At 48.5% G+C, this 20,390-nt stretch overlaps 5 protein-coding genes across 5 annotated transcripts; 4 read left to right on the top strand and 1 right to left on the bottom strand.

Moving 5' to 3' along the window:
* BDW70DRAFT_142986 (DUF2855 family protein) lies at window positions 1–2,294 on the top strand. Its single transcript, XM_073738030.1, has 3 exons — window positions 1–307; window positions 369–1,503; window positions 1,560–2,294. Exons 2-3 carry the CDS (start codon window positions 499–501, stop codon window positions 1,854–1,856), a joined length of 1,302 nt encoding a protein of 433 aa, XP_073592446.1. The 5' UTR covers window positions 1–307; window positions 369–498; the 3' UTR covers window positions 1,857–2,294.
* Window positions 2,295–9,560: 7,266 nt separating this feature from the next.
* Window positions 9,561–10,807, bottom strand: BDW70DRAFT_142984 (uncharacterized protein; the record flags this gene model as incomplete). The annotated part of the gene is made up of 1 exon (XM_073738029.1): window positions 9,561–10,807. The coding sequence occupies one exon, from the start codon at window positions 10,805–10,807 to the stop codon at window positions 9,656–9,658; it is 1,152 nt and encodes a 383-aa protein (XP_073592445.1). The 3' UTR covers window positions 9,561–9,655.
* A 1,314-nt stretch (window positions 10,808–12,121) lies between these two features.
* On the top strand, window positions 12,122–15,067 carry BDW70DRAFT_142983 (uncharacterized protein). The gene is made up of 7 exons (XM_073738028.1): window positions 12,122–12,569; window positions 12,869–13,019; window positions 13,079–13,171; window positions 13,216–13,304; window positions 13,470–13,861; window positions 13,918–14,858; window positions 14,888–15,067. Exons 1-7 carry the CDS (start codon window positions 12,394–12,396, stop codon window positions 15,005–15,007), a joined length of 1,962 nt encoding a protein of 653 aa, XP_073592444.1. The 5' UTR covers window positions 12,122–12,393; the 3' UTR covers window positions 15,008–15,067.
* A 1,674-nt stretch (window positions 15,068–16,741) lies between these two features.
* On the top strand, window positions 16,742–17,912 carry BDW70DRAFT_171099 (5'-methylthioadenosine/S-adenosylhomocysteine nucleosidase family protein; the record flags this gene model as incomplete). The annotated part of the gene is made up of 3 exons (XM_073743121.1): window positions 16,742–17,091; window positions 17,162–17,525; window positions 17,826–17,912. The coding sequence occupies 3 exons, from the start codon at window positions 16,742–16,744 to the stop codon at window positions 17,910–17,912; spliced, it is 801 nt and encodes a 266-aa protein (XP_073592443.1).
* A 2,167-nt stretch (window positions 17,913–20,079) lies between these two features.
* Window positions 20,080–20,385, top strand: BDW70DRAFT_106695 (uncharacterized protein). Its single transcript, XM_073734422.1, has one exon. The coding sequence runs from the start codon at window positions 20,123–20,125 to the stop codon at window positions 20,333–20,335; it is 213 nt and encodes a 70-aa protein (XP_073592442.1). The 5' UTR covers window positions 20,080–20,122; the 3' UTR covers window positions 20,336–20,385.
* The last annotated feature ends 5 nt before the right edge of the window (window positions 20,386–20,390 follow it).

The following is a 20,390-nucleotide window of genomic DNA, read 5'->3' as shown; positions in this document are numbered from 1 at the left end:
CCGGGGTTTATAGACGCACCTATTAGACGTAAATATCAGCAGGGATAAGCAGAGGCGAGCCGTCAAATAGCAGACTAGGCCAAGAGCTCCAGGATCAATCTGATGACTTTCCCAGCTCAGCCCTGTCCAGCGAGAGATCTCGACATCTAGCTTCTATTTAGACGCTCCTCTTCTTGGCCTCAAAAGGGTCCTTCTGCTGGCGTTCTTTGACAGCGGCCATTTGTTATATGGTTCAAAGTATTACTCTAGCTTTCTGAGATACTCGGCAACTCCACAGTGCCGGAGAAGGTTAAACAAATGGCCCAGAGTGGGTTCCACTATTTGTAACTGGCAAGACTAGTGCTGACCGGCGGCTCGAGCAGCTGAAGTCTTGAGAGGGGCTGTCAGATCAGAAAATACCCATATAAGACTGGACTCCTCATCTACCCCAACCAGAAGAGAGGTTAAAGAAAAACAAAAAATTCAACATTTCTGACCAACGATCAACTCTGATAAATCATGTCAATCCACGTCGTCTCCAAGTCCAACAACCACCAACATGCAACAATCGAGCTCCCGCCCTCAGACTCCTCCCCACTCAAACAGTCCTCTGTCCGCATTCGCTCAAGTCTGCTGAGCCTGACCTCCAATAACCTCACCTACGCTCTTCATGGAAATTTCTTGCGATGGTGGGACGCATACCCCGTACCGCAATCCGCGCCGGCGCCCTATAACAACACTACAGAATGGGGCATTGTTCCAGCCTGGGGTCTAGCCACAGTGCTTAAATCCACCCTTCCTGAGATTTCGCAGGGAACAGTCCTCTTCGGATTCTGGCCGACAGGTAGCCACGCCGTTGACCTAGAACTAACCCCGTCTGAATTAGACGGGCACTGGAAAGAAATATCTGAGCATCGAGCGCACCTGATGCCGCTCTACAACCGATACCGCGTTTTCGACACGCAGGGAAAAGATCTCGCCGAGTTCGCATGGGATGCAGCAGTGGGTACGATTTTTGTCGCGGGATATCTGATGAGCGAGTATATTTTCACGTCTGATCCAGCGGTCCACCCGCCTATACATCCTTGCGGAATTGTGACGGATCAGGGCGTGCAGGACTGGACGGCCGCCGACGCGGATCTCTCGAGAGCTGTCCTTGTGAGTATGGGAGCCTCGACAAAGACGGCTCGTTCGATGGCGTATAATCTTTTCCAGAGACCGAGCGGGACTGGTCCGCTAGGTCTATTACAGTTCACTTCTTCACCTGGGCCAATTGGAGAAGCTGCGAGAGCGCTAAATGGGGCAAACCGAAAGAGCAAATTTGCGGTGGGAACTTTGGGGTACCCAGACGTTGGATTGGCGGCGAAGTGGCTTGCAGATGTCGAGCCATTACCTAGGAAGGTCGTCATTGCGGACTTTGGCAGTAGGGACGGAGTTTTGGAGGGTGTGGTCGAAGACATAAAGAAAACGGAGTCATTACAGGGCGTCGAGATTGTGGTTATCGCGGTCGGCAACCAGCAAAAGGTACACCATCAACATCGCTCCATGAAGCTGCCAAAGCGATGCTAACAGGTGTCTAGGTGTACACTCTGGGTGAAATTCAAGCCAAGCAGGCCTCATTTGCCTCCCTGAATAAAGTCCAGATGAATACTTCTGACATCTATGAGGCTGCGATCAAGCTCCGTGGTGCCGCGGACTATTTCCGCGAGGTCGACCAGGCATGGAAGAGCTGGTTGGAGAACCGCGAGGCTGCTGCGCCTGACCTGCACCTCGTCTGGGGCGAGGGAATTGCTGGGGAGGAGGGAATCGAAGCTGGATGGGACAAGTTGTGCGCAAGTAGCGTCGCGCCCGGGGAGGCTCTCGTCTACCGGATTTAGGCAGTGTAAGTGAGGGCAAAGATGCCTGCAATTAGCTGAGCGTTCGAGGCAAGATATAAGACGATACCTGTGTATTTTCCCGCTGAGCAGTGCTTATATCTCTCCCAATCGTGATATCTTCCTCACCTGTCTTGCCCCATACGGCCAATTGGCCAGCTCTCGTGAAACCGTCCTGCTTGGGTTTGGGGAGGGTATGTTAAGTACCTCTGGACTAGATTCAGAGGCAGTGACGAAGCAATATTCTATACCGCTGTTGTGAAGAAGTTAGTCAGGTTCGTGGCACTAGTCATCCCATCAATGGCATAGGTAGAGCTGTTGGAGTCCCTGCTGAGAAACTATCATCTTGGGCTCAAGCTGAGCGCCTTGTTATAGATAAGGAAGCTTATAGGTGGCCCTTATTACGCATTCAAGTTCCCAAGGTTGTGCTGCGAGTTTTCGGTCGATGAATATTGAATTATAATAGGTCAAATCAATTTACTCTTGTGGATGATAGGCCGTAAACAGGACCAGCTCTCATAGCGATGTGACGAAACTAGAGCACCATCTGCCACTTAATCCTTCTCTCCTTAACCATAGCCATGACCCCAACGGGCAAGTATTTCTTATCAATTAGTGCCACGCCTCCGTAATCTCTTAGTACCTCAGGTGCATACATCTGCAAAACCCACCGCTTCTCCTGGTCCATCATCCGAACCTTAACCATTCCCAATGCCGAATACAGCGCCTGCGAAACTTTCGAGATAAGGATTATGTTTTCGGGTTTTGGTACGTCCTGGAGGCGCTGATATAATGCTCGAAAAAGAGTGCTCTGCGACCAGCGGAAGCGAGTGAGTTCCTCAAAGGACATGAATGTATCTCGTTCGGCGCGGGAAACGAAGCGGCGCTCCATGCCGTCATTAGCCTGAGCGAAGTGAGCCATGCGAGTTTTCTGTGGGGTCTCGTCGAATTCTTTCTTCAATCTGTGGTAGAGCTTCCTTTCGTCGGAGAAAAAGTTGTCAATGTGCTGTTGCGGTGAAGTCTGCAAGGAATCTCGGACCAGGAAGGGTGAAATCGAAGGATTGCGGAGCGCGAGCCCGCCCAATTCTTCCGGGTAGTAGAAGAATGCGTCTGGAATGTCGGAGACGCCAAAGCGAGCTTGAATCATTTGGCGCAGGTGCTGGGTGACTGTAGCGGTGCTCTCTCCGAACAGGGTCTTCTGCATTGCTCTGTATGTGGACAAGATCATGTCGACATGGCTCTGGCCGAAGCAGGTAGCAGGCTGACCAAATGTGTTCTTGAAGAACCGGCCGATGCAGCTGTTCCAGGTGCGGATCCATGCCATCACACTCTCACACTTGTCTAGTTGGGCTTTCAGTTGCTTGACATGGGCGTCCACTTGTACTTGGTCGATCACCCAGGTACCCGTTGAGTCAAGCTTGAGGAAGCCGAATGTGACGGGTCCCTCTGGTAGTCGGCTCTGAACCGCTGGGTCAACAGAGTTTGAAAGATATACCGAACCAGTTTTGTTCGTGTTGAACTCCAGGCCCGTCACATTGGCGAATCGGCGTATTGCCTCCCATGCCTGCGCGCACTTGCTAGGCTCTCCGCACAGCCATAAGTCGTCATGGAGCCGATACAGAAGCAGGCCAGTTGTTCGGTTCACAGTTAGGTCCATGAAGAACAGAACCAGCTCCCCTAGTAGCTTCTCAGACGAGTGCGCCATAGGGACTCCGCGTCTGCGAATTTGCGGACCCGTCGGCATGCGTCCCTCAGAGGACATGTCCATATTTAAGGGCGACTCGAGGTACTTGCGGAAGAAATCAATCCATTTTTCGGAAAAGCCAATATATCTCATCACAGCGAAAATAGTACTGTGCGGCAGGCCAGTCGCATACCAGCGGAGGTCCGACTGGATCACTGCAGCCTCGCCGTAGACGTATCTTTGAATAAGGGTCTCGGTTGCAACTTTTCGCAGTAGTTGCTGCTTGATATTCCGGTCGGCTGTTGCCGACGAATTATGGTGAGAAGAATTCCAACCATTCTCGCTCCCTTCATCACTATAGTCGTCTTCATCGGAGTTGTCGTCATCGTATGGCGCCCCTCCGTCCGCTAGCGTCGTCAACTCAAGAGGCATCTGGCAGAGAAAGTATCTCTCGAGGTAGTCTGTCTTTCTGGGCTTTGCCGGTCCATTTTGAAAAGCGGTTCCGTATATCAGAGGGTTTTCGAAATAGTACTTTTGGCGCTCCTTGTCGTGTTCGGTCAGAACCGGACCAACCTTCCAATTCCACACGCTGTTGGACTGAATGAACTCTTTCAGTTCGCTCTTGAGCATATTGCACAGCCGAGTACCGATGTACTGCACGAAGATAAGCTGTAAGACATCCTCGTCCATCCAGATGCGATACTTCCCATTCAGCTGCTGCCGCGGCAGAACCGGAATCCCGTCTTCGCCTGCAAACCAGTTCCAGTTCTCCAAGTCGGCCCATCGCATGTTGAGCACGTCCGCGATCTCGGTAAGGGCAACTTCGTTCTTGAGGAAGCCCTTCAGAACATCCTGCTTCGCATCGCTCAGGATATCCTCCGTCAAAAGGCCCTTGATTGTTGCCGTTAGAGCTTTCCGGTCAAACGGAGCGTCGTCCTCGAACATTTCCTGGCTATTATCCGCTATCTTCTCCCTCAGTTCATTCAATTGCTTCCTCTCCTCATCGCCGGGAAACAGCTCGTTCAGGAACGCGTAGATCTCTTCGGCGTTGGTCTCTAGCGGGGTGAATACGGTTTCCTCAAATTGGTCGCACAGCTGCTGCAACCGCTGCTTCTGCCGTTCGTAGACCACAGCGTATTCCTCCTCGGCAATATCTCCCTCACTACCTTGGACGTCCCCAGTATTCGTCCACTCGGTCAGCAGCCGCGAATACAGATCTGCAAGACTCAACTTCCGACTATGCGCATCCAGCCGCGAGCGAAGCTCGTCCTCATACTGTCGGAGCATGCCATCTGTAATTGACGGATCAAACCGGTGCTGATTGAGCCAGCCATCGATACTGCCGACAGTTTCGTCCTTCGACGCAGTAGGGTGGATCGCTTGAGTGCCTTTGAGAATCACACTCACCCGCGCGGCGAGGTCAGGCTGTTTCTCTGCCTCGGCCAGAATAGCGGCTTTCCGGCCTTCGTATAATGAGCGCTGTTTCTCCAGCTCGCGAATCTTGCTCCAAGTGAGCGATTCGAGCGTTTGCGACAGTGCGGAAATGTGCGGTGCCATGATGCGACTCCAGAAGGGACAAGGGTATCGGAGTGAAGGAATGAATTTTCGTTAGGAGATATCCTATTAAGAGACTTTAATAAGAGATTTCTGTTGGGAGACTCTTGTTAAGAGCTCTTTTTCTCGTGCAGGATGTAATGCGAAGGGCGTCCATTTATAACTCAGCCGCATCGGCCGATCGCTACTGTAGGCGCCAGTTGCTGCCTTGTCGTATTCGACATTTTTGAGCGGTTGGTTGAGAACTAATCAGAACATTACCTAGCATAACGGGATAAGCAATTTTAATCTCTCAGGAGGCAGCATTCTAATGCCTAATTGTGCAGACAGACAGAAATCAGATGTATGATGTAGAGTGTTCAGTGACCGGCGGCAGCCCAAGTAAGAAGAGTATTAGACATTCGGCAGCGAAACTTGGCGTCGAGACGCTATGACAGGCTTAGTTACACCTTCCCAAGGAGTCATGAATACCACTTAAAGACCTGAGGCCAATCAAAAAATGATAACATAAGACGGGGGTCTCAGCTCGGCATGGTTCAGGATTTTACTCATAAGACGCTATCGAGAAACCTAATGTCAGGAACGACGTAATGCAGAGAAATAGATATATAGTGTAAACATCTACGCAGCTAGTTGAGGACTCCGTGCCTGTTGAATGCGTCCAGCTTTGTCCTCGAGCACCAGTGCCGGAGGTGAGATTACTAGCCAGGTGATATAGGCGGCCTAATCTCCAACTCCTGAGGGTCTGACCCCTCATGTATCGTATCGAGAGGCTCAGAAGAAGATATCTATCGTCAACGGGATAGATAGTAGATCGTCATATGACATCTGATCCTTAATAGGCTCCGTTCATGTAGTTAATCCAGTCTCCTTCTTCCCTTCCCCCCTTCCGCATATATGCATATTTTACAACAGCTCGGAACCTTTATGTGTCGTTTGTCTGGTGCTCTGCCCGTTAGGTTATGCGTCAGCTAACTATATTTAAAGCCCATGAAAACAACAGAACAGAAAGAAGTGAATGACAGTCCAGGTGTTCATGGACTAGCTGACTTGTTACATCACGAGTTGGGAGGGTTTTATGGCTTATGTGATACAGACCTCTACAGATTCCAGACAACCGACGTGTTCATTAAAAAATGCCTGGACTCTTAGTTCAGAGATTGATAGGGCTGACAAAGATGGTGGAACTAAAATGGTGCCCTCTTAACATCGAATAGAGTTATATCTTAGGGTTAAGATTTAGCTCTGGAGGGTTACGCAGGAATGCTTTTGCAATTTCGTATCAAAAGCACGCATTATGATATTTGACGGGTGGTAGTGCTTAGAAGACAACCTGCAAGAATGATATGCACTATATATGCCAAAACATGAAATTTCGCTACCAGATTCATGTCTTTCTAAGCTAAATCTTATTTGGCTTTAATATGCGGATGGATGATGAAATTATGGCTGCAAGCTGGTTGTGTCATGGGCAATGATCTGTAAAATACTCACATGATGATTTATATGGCGGACAGTGTTGAGGAGATAAAGAGGATTTAAAGCCAGCTATTAAAGTGAGACAAGCGGAAGATTACTTCTACAAAGTCATGAAAATTGTTATCCATTAAAGTCTATTATCTGAACCAGTATGGGCAGCATATCCAGAGCCAGTTGATCACAATCAACCCGAGTTAATCTTGGTTTTTAAGAAAGGGATCAATATTGACACACAATCGGGTCGATTGGAATCACCGAAAACAGAGCTAGGGCCTGTTAAAATGCACTGGATCAATATGGCGCTACTGCCTCCTTGTTATTTGGTCCAAGTCAGGAAAGAATCCGGCGGGGAGCACGAGAGTTTTCGCCGTCGAGTGACGATGATCAATTTGAGCTTGCCGCATTATATCAGGTTCATGCACCCTTGGAAAATTTTAGAATCTCGCCAGAGATCTTGCCGCTGTCCCGGACCCGTTTGACGCGGCATATGTCAATCCCCCAGCATCACCACCAATCTTTTCATCAGGGCCAACGCCGAAGGATGTACTCCCTATCACTCCAAGTTTTGTCAACAGTCAAGGCTATCTGAACCCCGCGACAGAAGAAATTGGTGCAATAACTGATCCTGCAAATCCTTTTGGTCAAGGAATGGATTCGCATTGTCGATTGTGAGTGGGAATGGAGGTTCACCCATGAAGACCTTCAGGGGTTTCAAGGCGGAATCTTTGCTGGTAGGAACAGGAACGATACCGACCATGGAACCGCTGTGGCTGGTGCCATAGGGCGCGATCACAATATGTTTGGGTTTCGGGAATTGCGCCACGAGCACTGTTCTATGCTTCATCATTTAATAATCAATCAACATCCGTCGCCAAAGCAAAAGCTACTGATAAACTTCCACGCGGAGGCATCATCTTGATTGAAGCCCACAGACCAGGTTCAAAGTCCAATAGACAAGGCGAATTCGGATTCCTCCACCTTGAATGGTGGCCACATGATTTTAAAGCAATTCGTCGCGCCAAGGCCCAAGGTAGTATTGTTGTCGAGGCGGCTGGAAATGGATCCCAAAATTTGGACGATCCCATATATAATATTCGTCAAAGCAACTTTCCATCTCGGTGAGAAAATCCTTTTAAAAAAGCAAGCCCCTCTTCGGATGCAGTTATGGTCGGTGCTGGGGCACCTCCTCCTGGTACACATGGGAGGAATCATGGCCCTGACAGATCTAGGCTCTCATTTTATTCATTTTATAACTATGGGACAAGAGTTGATGCGCAAGGTTGGGGACAGGAAGTTACCGCAACGGGATATGGCCACCTCCAGCGAGGGCCCAACCCTTATTTGTGGTATACTGACAATTTCAATGGCACGTCCGGCGCTTCTCCCATTGTCACTGGGGCACTTGCCAGTGTGCAATGAACGTTGAAGGACAATAGTCGCCCTCAGGTCTGGCCCGTCATATCTTACAGATCACAGGCTCACCACAACAAGATGGTCTTTCTGGCCCTGCAAGTCAGAGAATTGGCAATCGGCCAGATATCAACCAACTCCTCTCTGTAGCCTGAATCAATGAAGGATGGTAGGCAACTCTCATTATCGGTATTATATTGATTTGAAAGTACGAATTTTCTCGTGTGCCAGGCTTATCCACCATGGCCTGATAGGCAAAGGAAGATAGTAAGTCCCAGACTAGACTTGTTAAATGACAGGTTTCCAAATCACATGTTCAAGATCAAAAGCTTAAGTGCTTCAGACGAAGATGGCGTTTATACTATATTTATGGGGAATGACAAAAGGTTTTGTCATGGTTACTTGATTTTTAACTCTTCTGCTATTACATCATGTGTCCTCTTTGTAGTTTAGTATGTCAACGAGTAGATCGTCAAGTGCATTAATTATCTAAAGAACTAGGAGTAACTTCGATGTGCACCAACTATAAATACACACTGACCAAACCATCTCAATATTGATCTGATTGCATAGCGGGGTGGTGCAAACGGAGACACCTTGCACCTCTGGGTCTATGAGATATCCGACACTCTTAAACTATATATATAGGCAAGGATTCCTTGTTGTTTAGCATATAGTAAATTCTGTACAGGGATTTTTGAAACAAGTTGCTACTGCCACTTTATATTCCACAATGGCACTACCAGTTAACGAGGTTCGTGCTGGTATGTGCTGCAAACTCTATATAATACATAGTAGCTAACTTAGCCAGGATTGTTGTCTCCGTGGAGGAGGAAGAAAAAAAGGGGGATGATAAGCCAACTGTCTTCAATGCAAGGAAAATTCCCTCTGTCAATTCACTACCAATAGCTCCTCCTGTCAACACCCAAAGTACTAGAGACATTGAGTTCTCTATTGGGCCAGTCAAGGCAAGTTTCAGAATTTCTACTAAATTACTTCATTACTTAAAAAAAAAATATTTTTAATAATTTTGTATTCATAACTTTTTTTATATATGAATAATCATTTAATAAGATTAAAATACCTCTTTATATTACCGTTATAATCTAAAATTTTATAATTTGGATTTTCTTGTAATAGTATAGTATAAATTAACTTGTAAAAACTATATCATAAAAAAACTCTTGATAATAAAACTAGTTAGATTAGTCTGCTCTGATGTTGTGTTCACAAGTATTGCCGACAGCTACAGACATTGGACAAACATCGCGCTTACTTCCAGTGTCTGTTAGCTGACTCGGTCCTGGGAAGGTCCTCCGGTATGGCAGTGCCGGCGAGGGTGCCATCCGGGAGCTCTTCAGGAATGACGGCCTCTGTTCTTGACAGTGTTGCCTGTCAGCAGGCTCGCTGGAGTACACGGCTTCACAGGCAATATTGGTGCTGTAAAGGTAGTGTATAAATTGTTTATTTAGACTATCGGTAGTCAATGGTACACCTTTTATAGGTTACCATGACTGCCTTCCTGCCAGAATTGGCAGGCTCATGGCCAAATCTAACACAAGAAGCTCATATTCATCAACTTTACAGCTTGCGTCGTGCTGCCATATGTTCAAGTCGTAGACTCTATATCAGTACCTGTAGGCAGCCATAGCTATCCACAATGCAATAGTCATCATCAGTGCTGACTACGACTGAGAATGTACTGCTGTCGCTCTGATCCCCACGTTGGCAGCACTATCGACAACGGTGCGGGTTGCTTTTCTCCTCCCTGCCAAATATCTGGATCGAGAGTGCGAATTTTAGCGCACTGTGGCAGTCGAAGTCCGTTGTCCTCTGGAATCCCTTCCTCTTCCAGTCTCTCGATAGCGCGAAGCTGATCAGGATTTGCTGCTTGACGAAGCAGAGTCCAAAACTCTGCGTCGGACACTTGCCACAACACCATATCATCCACAGACCCTGCCTCTACCAGTTCGCCTATCAGCTGGCCCGTCCGCTGATATATGTCGATATGGGCCGGGCTTGACCAGACATCTTTGTCGGTATTGATATATGCGCGAGAAAGAACCAACGCTACATGGGGATTGTCCAGAACCAGCAGACGGCGGGTAGCTGTAGCACTGGGAAACGCCTTCAGTGAGTTGACAACCTTTCTGGCATCTTCCATGGTAAGCTTGCCGAAGCTGACGGCGTCGCGTAAAGCATAGTCCAGCCGATCAGCACACAGTTGAGGCGATGGCATCTCCACTAAAGGGAACAGTTCTTCTTCAAAAACCTTCTGGTTGATCCCATGTCTGGCGAGGATGTCCCGCAGCCGCGTCGTCTCAAGATACCGTGTCTTGTGTACCTCGTGATAGCTTCCTTCCCCGGGCTTGGAGAGGGCGTGATCAATGACGTGACTGAGGGTGGTATGAGAGATGTCATGGAGAAGAGCAGCGACTTGTTCTTCGATTGTGGCACCAACTCTTCGCACGAGTATAAATGCACCGACCGAATGTTCAAGCCGTGTGACTCGCGGTGTCAGGCCCAAGAATCCAGTAACTCCATGCTGGCAGATGCCTTGCAGTCGCTGCATCTCCAGGCTTTGAATAAGTTCTACGAGCACTGGCTCCTGGACCAGTTCTTCTCCGTATATTTCATCTCGGATCAAGATGCTATGATTCTCGATGAGTTGGTGTGTCTGGAGGACGCCGGCACTGGTAGGAGATGACATCTCTGTTCGACCAGGTATTGACACAAGCAACCGAAGGAGGATAATTGGGAAAAGTTTGTGTGCGGTCGAGGAAGGAGCGTAGGACAGGTTGAGGAATCGCAAGCGCCATTCAGTCATACAGCCAACAGGGGCAGTGCTACGAGCAAGGGGCCATTAAACGGCTCAATACGGGCTTGGCGTTTGAGACTTTTCACTTATGCAAGTGTTGCTTATGGCTTACTGTCTCAGATTTAAGGCGGAGCCGGCCTGCAAGCCAACGGCACCACCTGCAATGCTACCTACTGCCGTTCTGAGCACTGTGTATGAATCAACTGGACCATGTTCAAACTGTCATTAGGTACCTAGAGGCCTCAAGAGAGGTAAAAATGGAGGAAATTGGCCATCTGCCGTCGTGCCGCAAAGTGCTAACGTCACCCCAGAAGTCCTCCAATGTGCCGAGAATAATCTGTCTTATCGGGGCGCCTGGATCAAGCCTCGGCAGATTGGTAATACCAGGAATGTGCGTTAATCCGCAACCTAAGATCTTAAGGATTGTCCAGCGCCAAGCTTAGCAAATCAATATCTTCTCCAAATATATGACCTCATAACAAGTGGTAGCATATCCAATCAACCTCCAGGAGGCCTTATTTTCTGCATATAAAACGTTGCATCAGTAGAACCTACATCTGCATCTTCACTATTTCTGCAATTGCAGTCCAATATTGTATTGCTTTGGTTGCTCGATCCACTTCTGATCAACAACCATATCCACACCTAACACTGGGCCTTCTGCACATAGAGCAACCAACTAATTGTCCTCCTGCCTGCCGAGTTCTAGCTGGCATATCGTCATCTATCTCAGTACCCCTCCTTTAATGTCACACAAACACGTTCCTCTACCGCATTTTTTATGTTTTTTGTGATTGGAGCTCTTCTCCAAGCTTCTGTCAATTATGTTACTTGATCATGCCATTGATAATAGAGCTTTGATTGACTGGGTTTCAAGTTACTCCTCTTTTCTGGCCCAGGTAAATAATCAAGCCCCTTTTTGACAGCTCGGCTGTTGGCGCCTACTTTGCTTGCCTAGCCAAACAGCTTGTACCCTTAACGCCAAGCTTCTCCATCATCATCTCCGCTTTCTCTGTTAAAATCAAGTCGTCTATCCAACTTTCGTGCAGCCAACCGTTACAAGCTGATAATCCAGGTCAGATCAGCAGTTTGCTGAGCTGGCCCAGAATTTGACTGCTTTGAAATTAAACCATTCCTACAACGACAATTCTAACTCCATATAATGATGTGACTGTTAGAAGGGCGCCAAAAAGGGCTACTTTGGCCCTGTTTTTGGCGTCCCTCTAACCAGCTCTAGCCTTGGCATTAAGTGCGCGTATTCCCACGGCCACGCACTTTCATGCACGCACGCCACGGTTTTTGATTTCCTCGTGCAAATGTGGTGTCCAGCATCACCGACTCAGCGAGTCGCTCTCGCTGCGGTCATGGTCGCCGCAAGGGGGTGTCACCCTCCTTATTATTTAACCATCTTCTTCTCCCCAGCTCAGAGCACATGCCGACCGTGACCTTTCATTCTTGCTCTCATCCTTTCCTCCCAGATTTTCCCTCCATTCGTTCCTAACCCTGTTCATCAGTTGAAAGCACTTTTCTGCACAGCCTATTACTCCTGCTTCAAGGATTTAAGCGCTACCAGCCATCTGTGGGCTGCCTCAATGATGGTATCTCGCTCAGGACTGGTCGGACATGACAACAAGCGGAGTCAGAGCGACGATGATGTCAGCTCCGACGTGAGCGAGGTCTTTTCAGATATCGAATCTGACAGTGACTCCAACACTGACCTGGAACCCGATAGCGAGGAATCAGACAGTGGTGGTAATGACCTAGACGATGAGTCCCTCAACGATGAAGGCCAACTGCCTCCAGAATACTACTTAGCCCAAGCAGAGAGCCTGGATGTCTCACAACTTTGACAGAAGCGGTACGCCGACGGCACCCAGGAAAAGTTAGACGATACTCGTGCATATTGGAATAGGTAGGTTACCACTCTTTGCCCTCATGCTATGTGAATAGCTCACCAGTTGCTCCCTGGAAGGTACTGCCGGCATATTGGTGTTGACCCGGTGCTACACTGGAAGTCGATCTCAGATTCTGATGAGACAGTTCGTTTCCTGTATGGGTTTTTGGCTGGAGGTGCGATATCTGTCGTGGCAAAAATGGTCGACACTACCTGGGTCTTAGAACCAAGAGCTCGTTGGAGATATTTTGGAAGTGGTGGCATCTTGTTCTCAAACAGGAGACAGAATCGGGGCTAAGCAAAGAAACAATTATCAAAGTAGAAGACGTGAGTGATAGGCTTTTATTAGTATTATACCAAGGGAAACAACTGCTGATTCTGTGCAGGTCATTGCCCTTGTGGCCCAGGAGAAAGAGCTTGAACTCTTTGGGAGGCCGAAGAAGAACATGTACATTGAAGATGTTGCCGAGTTCGCCCGCGTTCTCCTAACTACTACGGAAATGCGTTTGCCTGCGGCTGGCAGCGTATTCAAATACTTTTCTTTTGCCAACTTGCAGCTTACACCGCAAGCCGTCCGGGGGCGCTTCTGCACCTTCGCTATCGGAACCTAGGGTTAAAATTGATTTAAAATTGATTCGGGATCCGGAAGGCGGACAACCTCGGCTGTTCATCTTCCTGAAGCCAGACTTTACTAAGAGATTCCTCGGAAAGAAAGCTCCGTAGGTGTTATTGATTTCTGTGAGTCCTTGGGGACTGGACACTGACAAAAGTGGTTAGGAATGAGTTTAAGATTCCAGAAATTATTTTTGATCCAAGCTTGATTCTTAGTCCGCATGTGTGTTTGCTGAGTATGCTCTTTCACAACCAGGGCTTCAAGAGACTTTCAAAGACCGGGCCAGTGCTGGATTCTCCGGAGAAACTGTATAGCCTTCGGGTTCTAGATGGCTTGGGCCAGCAAGAACTGCTGTTGAAGGACGAACTATCGGATAAGTTTGTGTTTTGCCAAGTGGAGCGCGAACCTACCGGATATCGAATTGTCTTGGAGAAGAAAATGACGGCCGCTATGCTGGGATCCAGGTTGCGCCGAGGTGGTGAAATTACAGGTTTCGATCAGGTTACCCACCCGTACAACCTCCGATACGCGGGAGCCAAGGAATTCAACAACAGTGGTGAGCATCTATCTATCCTGATTCCCACGCTCAGTAGATAGCTGACCCATAGATAGATGAGGTGACAGACGCTCTGCAGAATGTCATTCTCCAGCATGCAGATATTCGCACCTTTGTCCGGCATTATGAGGTGGACGTTAACGTCGATGTTCAGGGTATTATCCGCAAAACAGGGTCCCAAACACCCTTGGTGCGGTTTGCCTGTTCGTTTAGTGCGTCTATTGATCCAGACCGGCCATTTAGACTCTCGCCTGAAGAGTCCAAGTCTCTTAATGAGCTTCCAGTGGTGCTCGCCCGGCAGGAGAAAGTCAACAAACGCAAGCGGAAGTGGGAAGATTGCAAGACTAAGCTACAACACGCCAATGGCACCTTCAAGGATTGCAACCAAAACCTCCGGGTACAGGAGAAGCTGGAACTTCTCGAGGACCGGACGATGGAAGCGCAGCGGCGATACAATATTGCTGTCCGTGAATTGCGTAACGACAAACAGCGGCAACGGAACCGACGGAACCGGGAGAATTTGGAGTGCTATAGGAATGAGCAACCCGTGACTGACCTAGAACAGCAGCTAGCGGGGAAGCTGTTAAATACCAAGGTGATGGACACTCTGGCGCACAAGAGCTCCATGGCTCCACAGCATTTGGCGGTGATTGACGCCTTGCTAACTATGCCGGGTACCACTCTTGAAGCAGAGTGTCAGCGCCGGATTGCCGCAATTGGTGCGCTGACTGCATTATGCCCCGTGGAAGAGGGCCGACCAACTCCTCGGACTAACCGATCTTACCGCCGGCCCGTACCTGATGATGATGACGACGAATTTGGTACTCCTGTCAAACGGCAACGGCAAATATTGGAGGATGACACAGAGATTGCCCTGCGCCAAGCGATGGAGTTTGTGACAATCAAAGATCAAAGAGAGCGGCCCACGATCTGCTTCCTTTGTCTCGGGAATCCCGATCTTCCGCTCAAAAACGGACTGCGAAACACAAAACACCCGGTTCACTTACCAGACATTTTCTACGGAAGCATATCAACCGGCCCTGGCCGGCCAGAGGGGTTGAGTGTAATGTTTGTGGGATAGTGTCGCTTGAGCAGAAAGCTGATCTTCTAAATCGTGCAGAACTCTGCCATGGAACAGTTGTGTGAGGTCGAACTCAGAGGGAGTTTTCACAAGCATGTAAACAGGCCACACTCGTGTTGTAGTAAGTCCATGTTCTGGGTTCTGTAGCAGATTCAATATCATACGGCACACATAGTTCCACTGCGCCGAACCTTCTGAACACGTGAGGCTTCGAATCTCTATTTACCAACAAGAAAGCAGATAATGTCGTCCTTAACCATGATTTTATTTGAGCTTCACCAACGGCGTGCTATTCAAATCGTGAACAGACCCGCATCATATCATATGGAGACACGAAATTGCTACAGTTACAGGCGTATGGTAGAAGTTCTGGGAGAGGGAATGTCTGGAAGAGGAGGTTCAGGATTGAAGGAGGTCCGCAGGCAAATATAATTACCTACAGTGCGACCCGAGACATGCTTCTATATGTGTGTGTGTGTGTGTGTGTTCATACCCTGACCCCTCGCCTAAGCGATGTACAGGATACCACTATCTAGTCCTTGTATATGTCTATGTACAGCGAACCATTACATTCCGACGAATTTGGAGCCTCGTCACGGCCTGTGGTGGCCGATGCCTGGTGTTCTGCGGCCCTGTGGCGCGCGCTAGGAAACCCCTGTGATGCCTCTGCAAAGCCCAGTACTGCACCTAAGATGCTACTGTCTTGCATATCATCCTGCTTACTTTTCTTACCTTGAGATCCTCCTCCCAGCATACCCGAAATATCATCAAATGCAGTCCCTATCTTCCTCCGTAGCTTTTGCCGCAGATCTTTCAGTTTTGAGCAGTCGATTAGTACGTGAACAACTGTTTCTGCATCTCCGCATTCACAGTTGTCACCTTCTTTAAACTTTTGCAGTTTGCCGTGTGTCGCTAGCTATGAATGGCCAGTTCGGAGTTGGGTAAGCAGGTAGGCTCGATTCCGGGGTAGCGAGCCATACATTCTCCGGGTACGGATTGAGGGTAGATCTTTGTCAATCCGGCGGAGGGGTCATCTTTCTTGGATATCTTCCATTCATGCTCCCATTCTCCCTGGATCTTTTTGCGGACGAATCCTCTCTCACGCGAGAGGAGATGCTGAAAGGGGTGAGATTTATCCGGGCCAACTGCTTCTTCGGCCAGCTTGTCTGCTGCCTCATTACCAGGGTCACCACAGTGTCCTGGGACCCGTTGGAGACGGTGAGGGATTCCGCGTGTTTTTAACTCCTTGGCTGGTTCCCTCCAGGGAATGTTGGATGGATGATGCCCCACTTCGGCTGGGTGAGCCATGACCAAATCCGAATTTGCACCTAGTAGCGGTGTCTGGACGAAGGCTCCACAACGACTAATTCATAATTTATATATTCAGTAGGACATCCCGTCTCACTTGAGCACGACTAGCAGATGTCAGAACGGTTGCTGGCCATGCGTGGGCAGAGTTCGGTTTCATATCTCGTGCAGCACGCCAATGCCGCTGAGGCACTGCCACGTCGACATCAGCATCAGGAGTACCAGGAAGCATCTCCGCCCTCCTCTTCTCAATATAAGCTCAATATGACCTCTTTCAAGTTATTGACGACTTCTCTCTCAGCAGCCGGCGAGAGGACCAGGCCACGCCATTCCATATTCCTCTCTCACCGCACCGCTCTCCAAATTTCTCCGTCTAAATCTGATTAGCCGGCTCACTGCCAGCCTGAACCAAAATGGCAACCCTCGACCCGAACCTTTATACCATCGCGTGGATCGCCCCACTCGAGATCGAGGTACAGGCTGCCAGACATATGCTGGATAAGGTGCATACGGGAGGATTTCCTGTCGGCCCTGGTGATGACTATTTGTTCTATGCCGGTGAAATACACGGGCATAATATCGTGATCGCGACTTTTGCTGCCGGCCAGCGGTATGGCACAAGCTCTGCAACATCTCTTGCAATCCACATTAAAAAGTTTTTTCCAAACCTATGGTTTGGGCTTCTCGTGGGTGTTGCTGCGGGTCTCCCAAACCTCTCATGCTCGCCCCCGCGCGATATTCGGTTGGGCGATGATATTGTGGCTTATTCTCCTCCTAGCGGAGACCCCCCAGCAATTTTACCTTACGGACTGGGGAAACAGAAGGAAGGCGATGACTTAGAGTTGCTGTGCAACGGACGTTATTTACCTCAAATAGAACGCATTGTGGGGTCCGCAATCGGTAAAATCAAGGCAGAAAAGCGAGACACTCAAAACGATATTGGACTACTACAGAAATATAGCAGGCACAGCCACGCGGTTTCCAGACCCGGGGCAGGAAAATGATTTGCTTTATATATTTGGTAGCGACCAACCAGTTCCACGTCCACGCCGACCGGATGCTGAACGCACGCGTGTATGGTACGGATCGATCGGGTCCGGCGATAGGCTGCTGAAAAGTCGCCGACATCAGGATGCAATGAGGGACAGGTACAATGTAATTGGCCTGGAAATGGAGGCTGCAGGTGTCATGAATGAGATATCAGTGGGAAATATTCGCGGTGTTTGCGATTATGGCGACAAGCGAAAGAATAAAGATTGGCAGCCTTACGCAGCAGTAATGGCAGCAGCATTTGCAAAAGCAGTGCTATCAGAGATCACCCCAAAATCTATTACCCGATCACCGGATGTCAAAACAGGTAAGTTGCTATGTCATCATACTCCGCCATACTTTGTGATGACTAACTTGTGTAGTCTTCAAACATAAAGACATTTCTTGCCTGCGAGCTTTGCTGGTTGCTGATCCAGAAACCGAGCTGCGACGTATTGAGGCCACGAAGGGTGGATTACTGGATGCCTCATTACAATGGGTGTTGGGCAATGCCGAATTCCAGAAATGGCGTACCAACCATCAAAGCCAATTACTTTGGATCAAAGGAGATCCTGGCAAGGGCAAGACCATGCTTATGATGGGGATAATCAAAGAACTGGTACAGCAAACTAAATTACAGCCATCGCAATCAATAGCTTACTTTTTTTGCCAAGCAACCGATCCCAGACTGAGCAATGCTACCAGCATCCTGCGAGGTCTGATTTATATGCTGGTTCGACAGCAGCCCCATTTAATCAGACACCTGCAAGAAAGATATGACACTGACCCGAAGCTGTTTGAAGATGGGAATACATTTTACAGCTTGTCTGTGGTTTTCGAAAACATACTCCAGAATTCTGCACGAGCCAAGACTTATCTACTTGTTGATGCTCTTGATGAGTGCGAAACAGGTCTATCTGATCTGTTTAAACTTATTGCAAGGACCAAGTCAGTATCAGCCACACAGGTGAAGTGGATTGTCTCCAGCCGAAATAGGGACAATATTGAGCAAGAGATTGAATTTGACAATGAGGAAACCAAGCTCAGCCTGCAGCTAAATGCCAATCATATATATGAAGCTGTTGTGGCATATGTTGATTATAAAGTCTCTCGGCTGAAAGCACTCCAACACAATAGAACCCTCTTAAAACAGGTCAAGGAACAGCTGCTTCAAATGTCAGATGGTACATTTCTATGGGTGGCCTTGGTGGTCCAAGAAATGCAAAAGTGCCGGCGTTCAGCAGCAATGGTTGAGATGTTGGAGAGGACTCCCAAAGGCCTAACCCCACTCTACGATCGAATGCTTCAAGAAATACAACTTTTCGACAGCCTAGACCAAGAATTATGCATTTTAGTCCTTTCAATTGTTACACTTGGATACCGACCACTTCATCTGCATGAATTGTGTCTTTTAGCGGGCTTGCAGAAGCAATATGGTTCTGACGACTTGGAGAATATTGTGGGCATGTGTGGATCGTTCCTTACAATTCGGGATGACCATGTTTATCTGATACATCAATCTGCCAAAGACTACCTTAGTGACGCCAAGGTCTCTGCTGCCATTTTCCCGTCTGGACCCTCAGCAATACATCACAGAATATTCCGCAAGTCTCTGCAGAATCTCTCAGCTAAACTACGACATAACATTTACAGTATTTGTTGCCATATCCCAAAGCCTGGCTCGCAGGATGATGGCCTGTGGCCTGGATGATAGCCCGTGACCCAGGCGGTCGGTCGTCGGGCAGAATAACAAATGATATCACTAGCGATAGCTTCAAAACAACACAACAATCAATCATACTTCATACATCAATTGAACTTTGCAGAATTGCAACAGTATTGATAATCCAGGAGCTCCAGTCTCTGAGATAGCGACTCTTCGACCCCAACCTGACCCGCTGTTTGACTTGCGATACAGTTGCATATATTGGTTGGACCATTTTATCAATTCCAAGTCCCTGGAGAGACCCGAATCAGCAGACAATCAGGTATCCAATTTCTTGAAGCAACATCTCCTCCACTGGTTAGAAAGCCTTGGCCTTATTGGTGAGCTCCGGCACGGGATCCTAAGCCTCAGGAAGCTTTCAGCTTGTCAGAGCCAGCATCAGGCTATCTTTAGGGAGGCTGAAAGATTTGCAAGTATGAATGCTGCGATAATACAGGAGACACCTTTACAAACATATAGTGCCGCACTTGTCTTCTGCCCCCGAAAAAGCTTAAGCAAAAGAATATACTGGAATCAGCGGTTTAACTTTATAGAGCAGGCATATGTCATGCGGGAGTTTTGGGACCAATGTATACAGGTCCTTGAGGGCCATGGAGACTCAGTCAACGCAGTGACCTTCTCTCCTGACGGGCAGACGGTCGCGTCCGCTTCCGGTGACGGTACAGTCCGGCTCTGGGACGCGGCCTCCGGTGCTGAGAAGCAGGTCTTCAAGGGCCATGAAGACTCAGTCAGCGCAGTGGCCTTCTCAGATAATAGCTGCCTCAATACTGACCGCGGTTCACTTCCTTTGAACCACCAAGCTTGCAACTTCTCCATTGAACGGCCAGAGAATAAAATATTTATATATGACAGATGGGTGACTCGCAGTGGGCAGCGTTTGATCTGGCTTCCACCAGACTTTCGGGCGACATCTGCGGTTACCAGTGGCAATAACGTTGTCCTTGGCCATAGATCAGGCCGCTTGACATTTCTATGGTTGAATTAAGGAATCTCATCCTGTGCTGCACACTATTCCAGGTGCTTCTCAATCATCTTCCAACTAGACATCGCCAAAACCCGCAAATGGGTCCAGACCTTGCACCCACTACCCAACCCGCGCGGGTATTGGGTCCAAAGTATGAACCCATTACCCGGCCCATTACCCATGCGGGTACCCTCTGAGAACCCGCGAAAGCCCATCTGGACCCATTCTTGCATAATTCTTGGTGCCAAGATGCATAAAATCTGCTTTGTCATCGAAGTAAAACACGGTATTTTTCTACTGTATTCGTTTACCCCGGTCTCTTGTTATCGGAAGGGCTATGCACGAGCCCTTTTGCAGCCTTGGTAACTTCACATAAGATGATCACCACAAGGACTTGGGACTGAACCGGGTACAAAAAATG

Source organism: Aspergillus foveolatus, assembly GCF_047715535.1.
Source record: "Aspergillus foveolatus strain CBS 279.81 unplaced genomic scaffold BDW70scaffold_67, whole genome shotgun sequence".
Taxonomy (NCBI): Eukaryota; Fungi; Ascomycota; class Eurotiomycetes; order Eurotiales; family Aspergillaceae; genus Aspergillus; species Aspergillus foveolatus.
The sequence above is the reverse complement of the archived record's forward strand: the minus strand, read 5'-3'. Positions and strand labels throughout refer to the sequence as shown.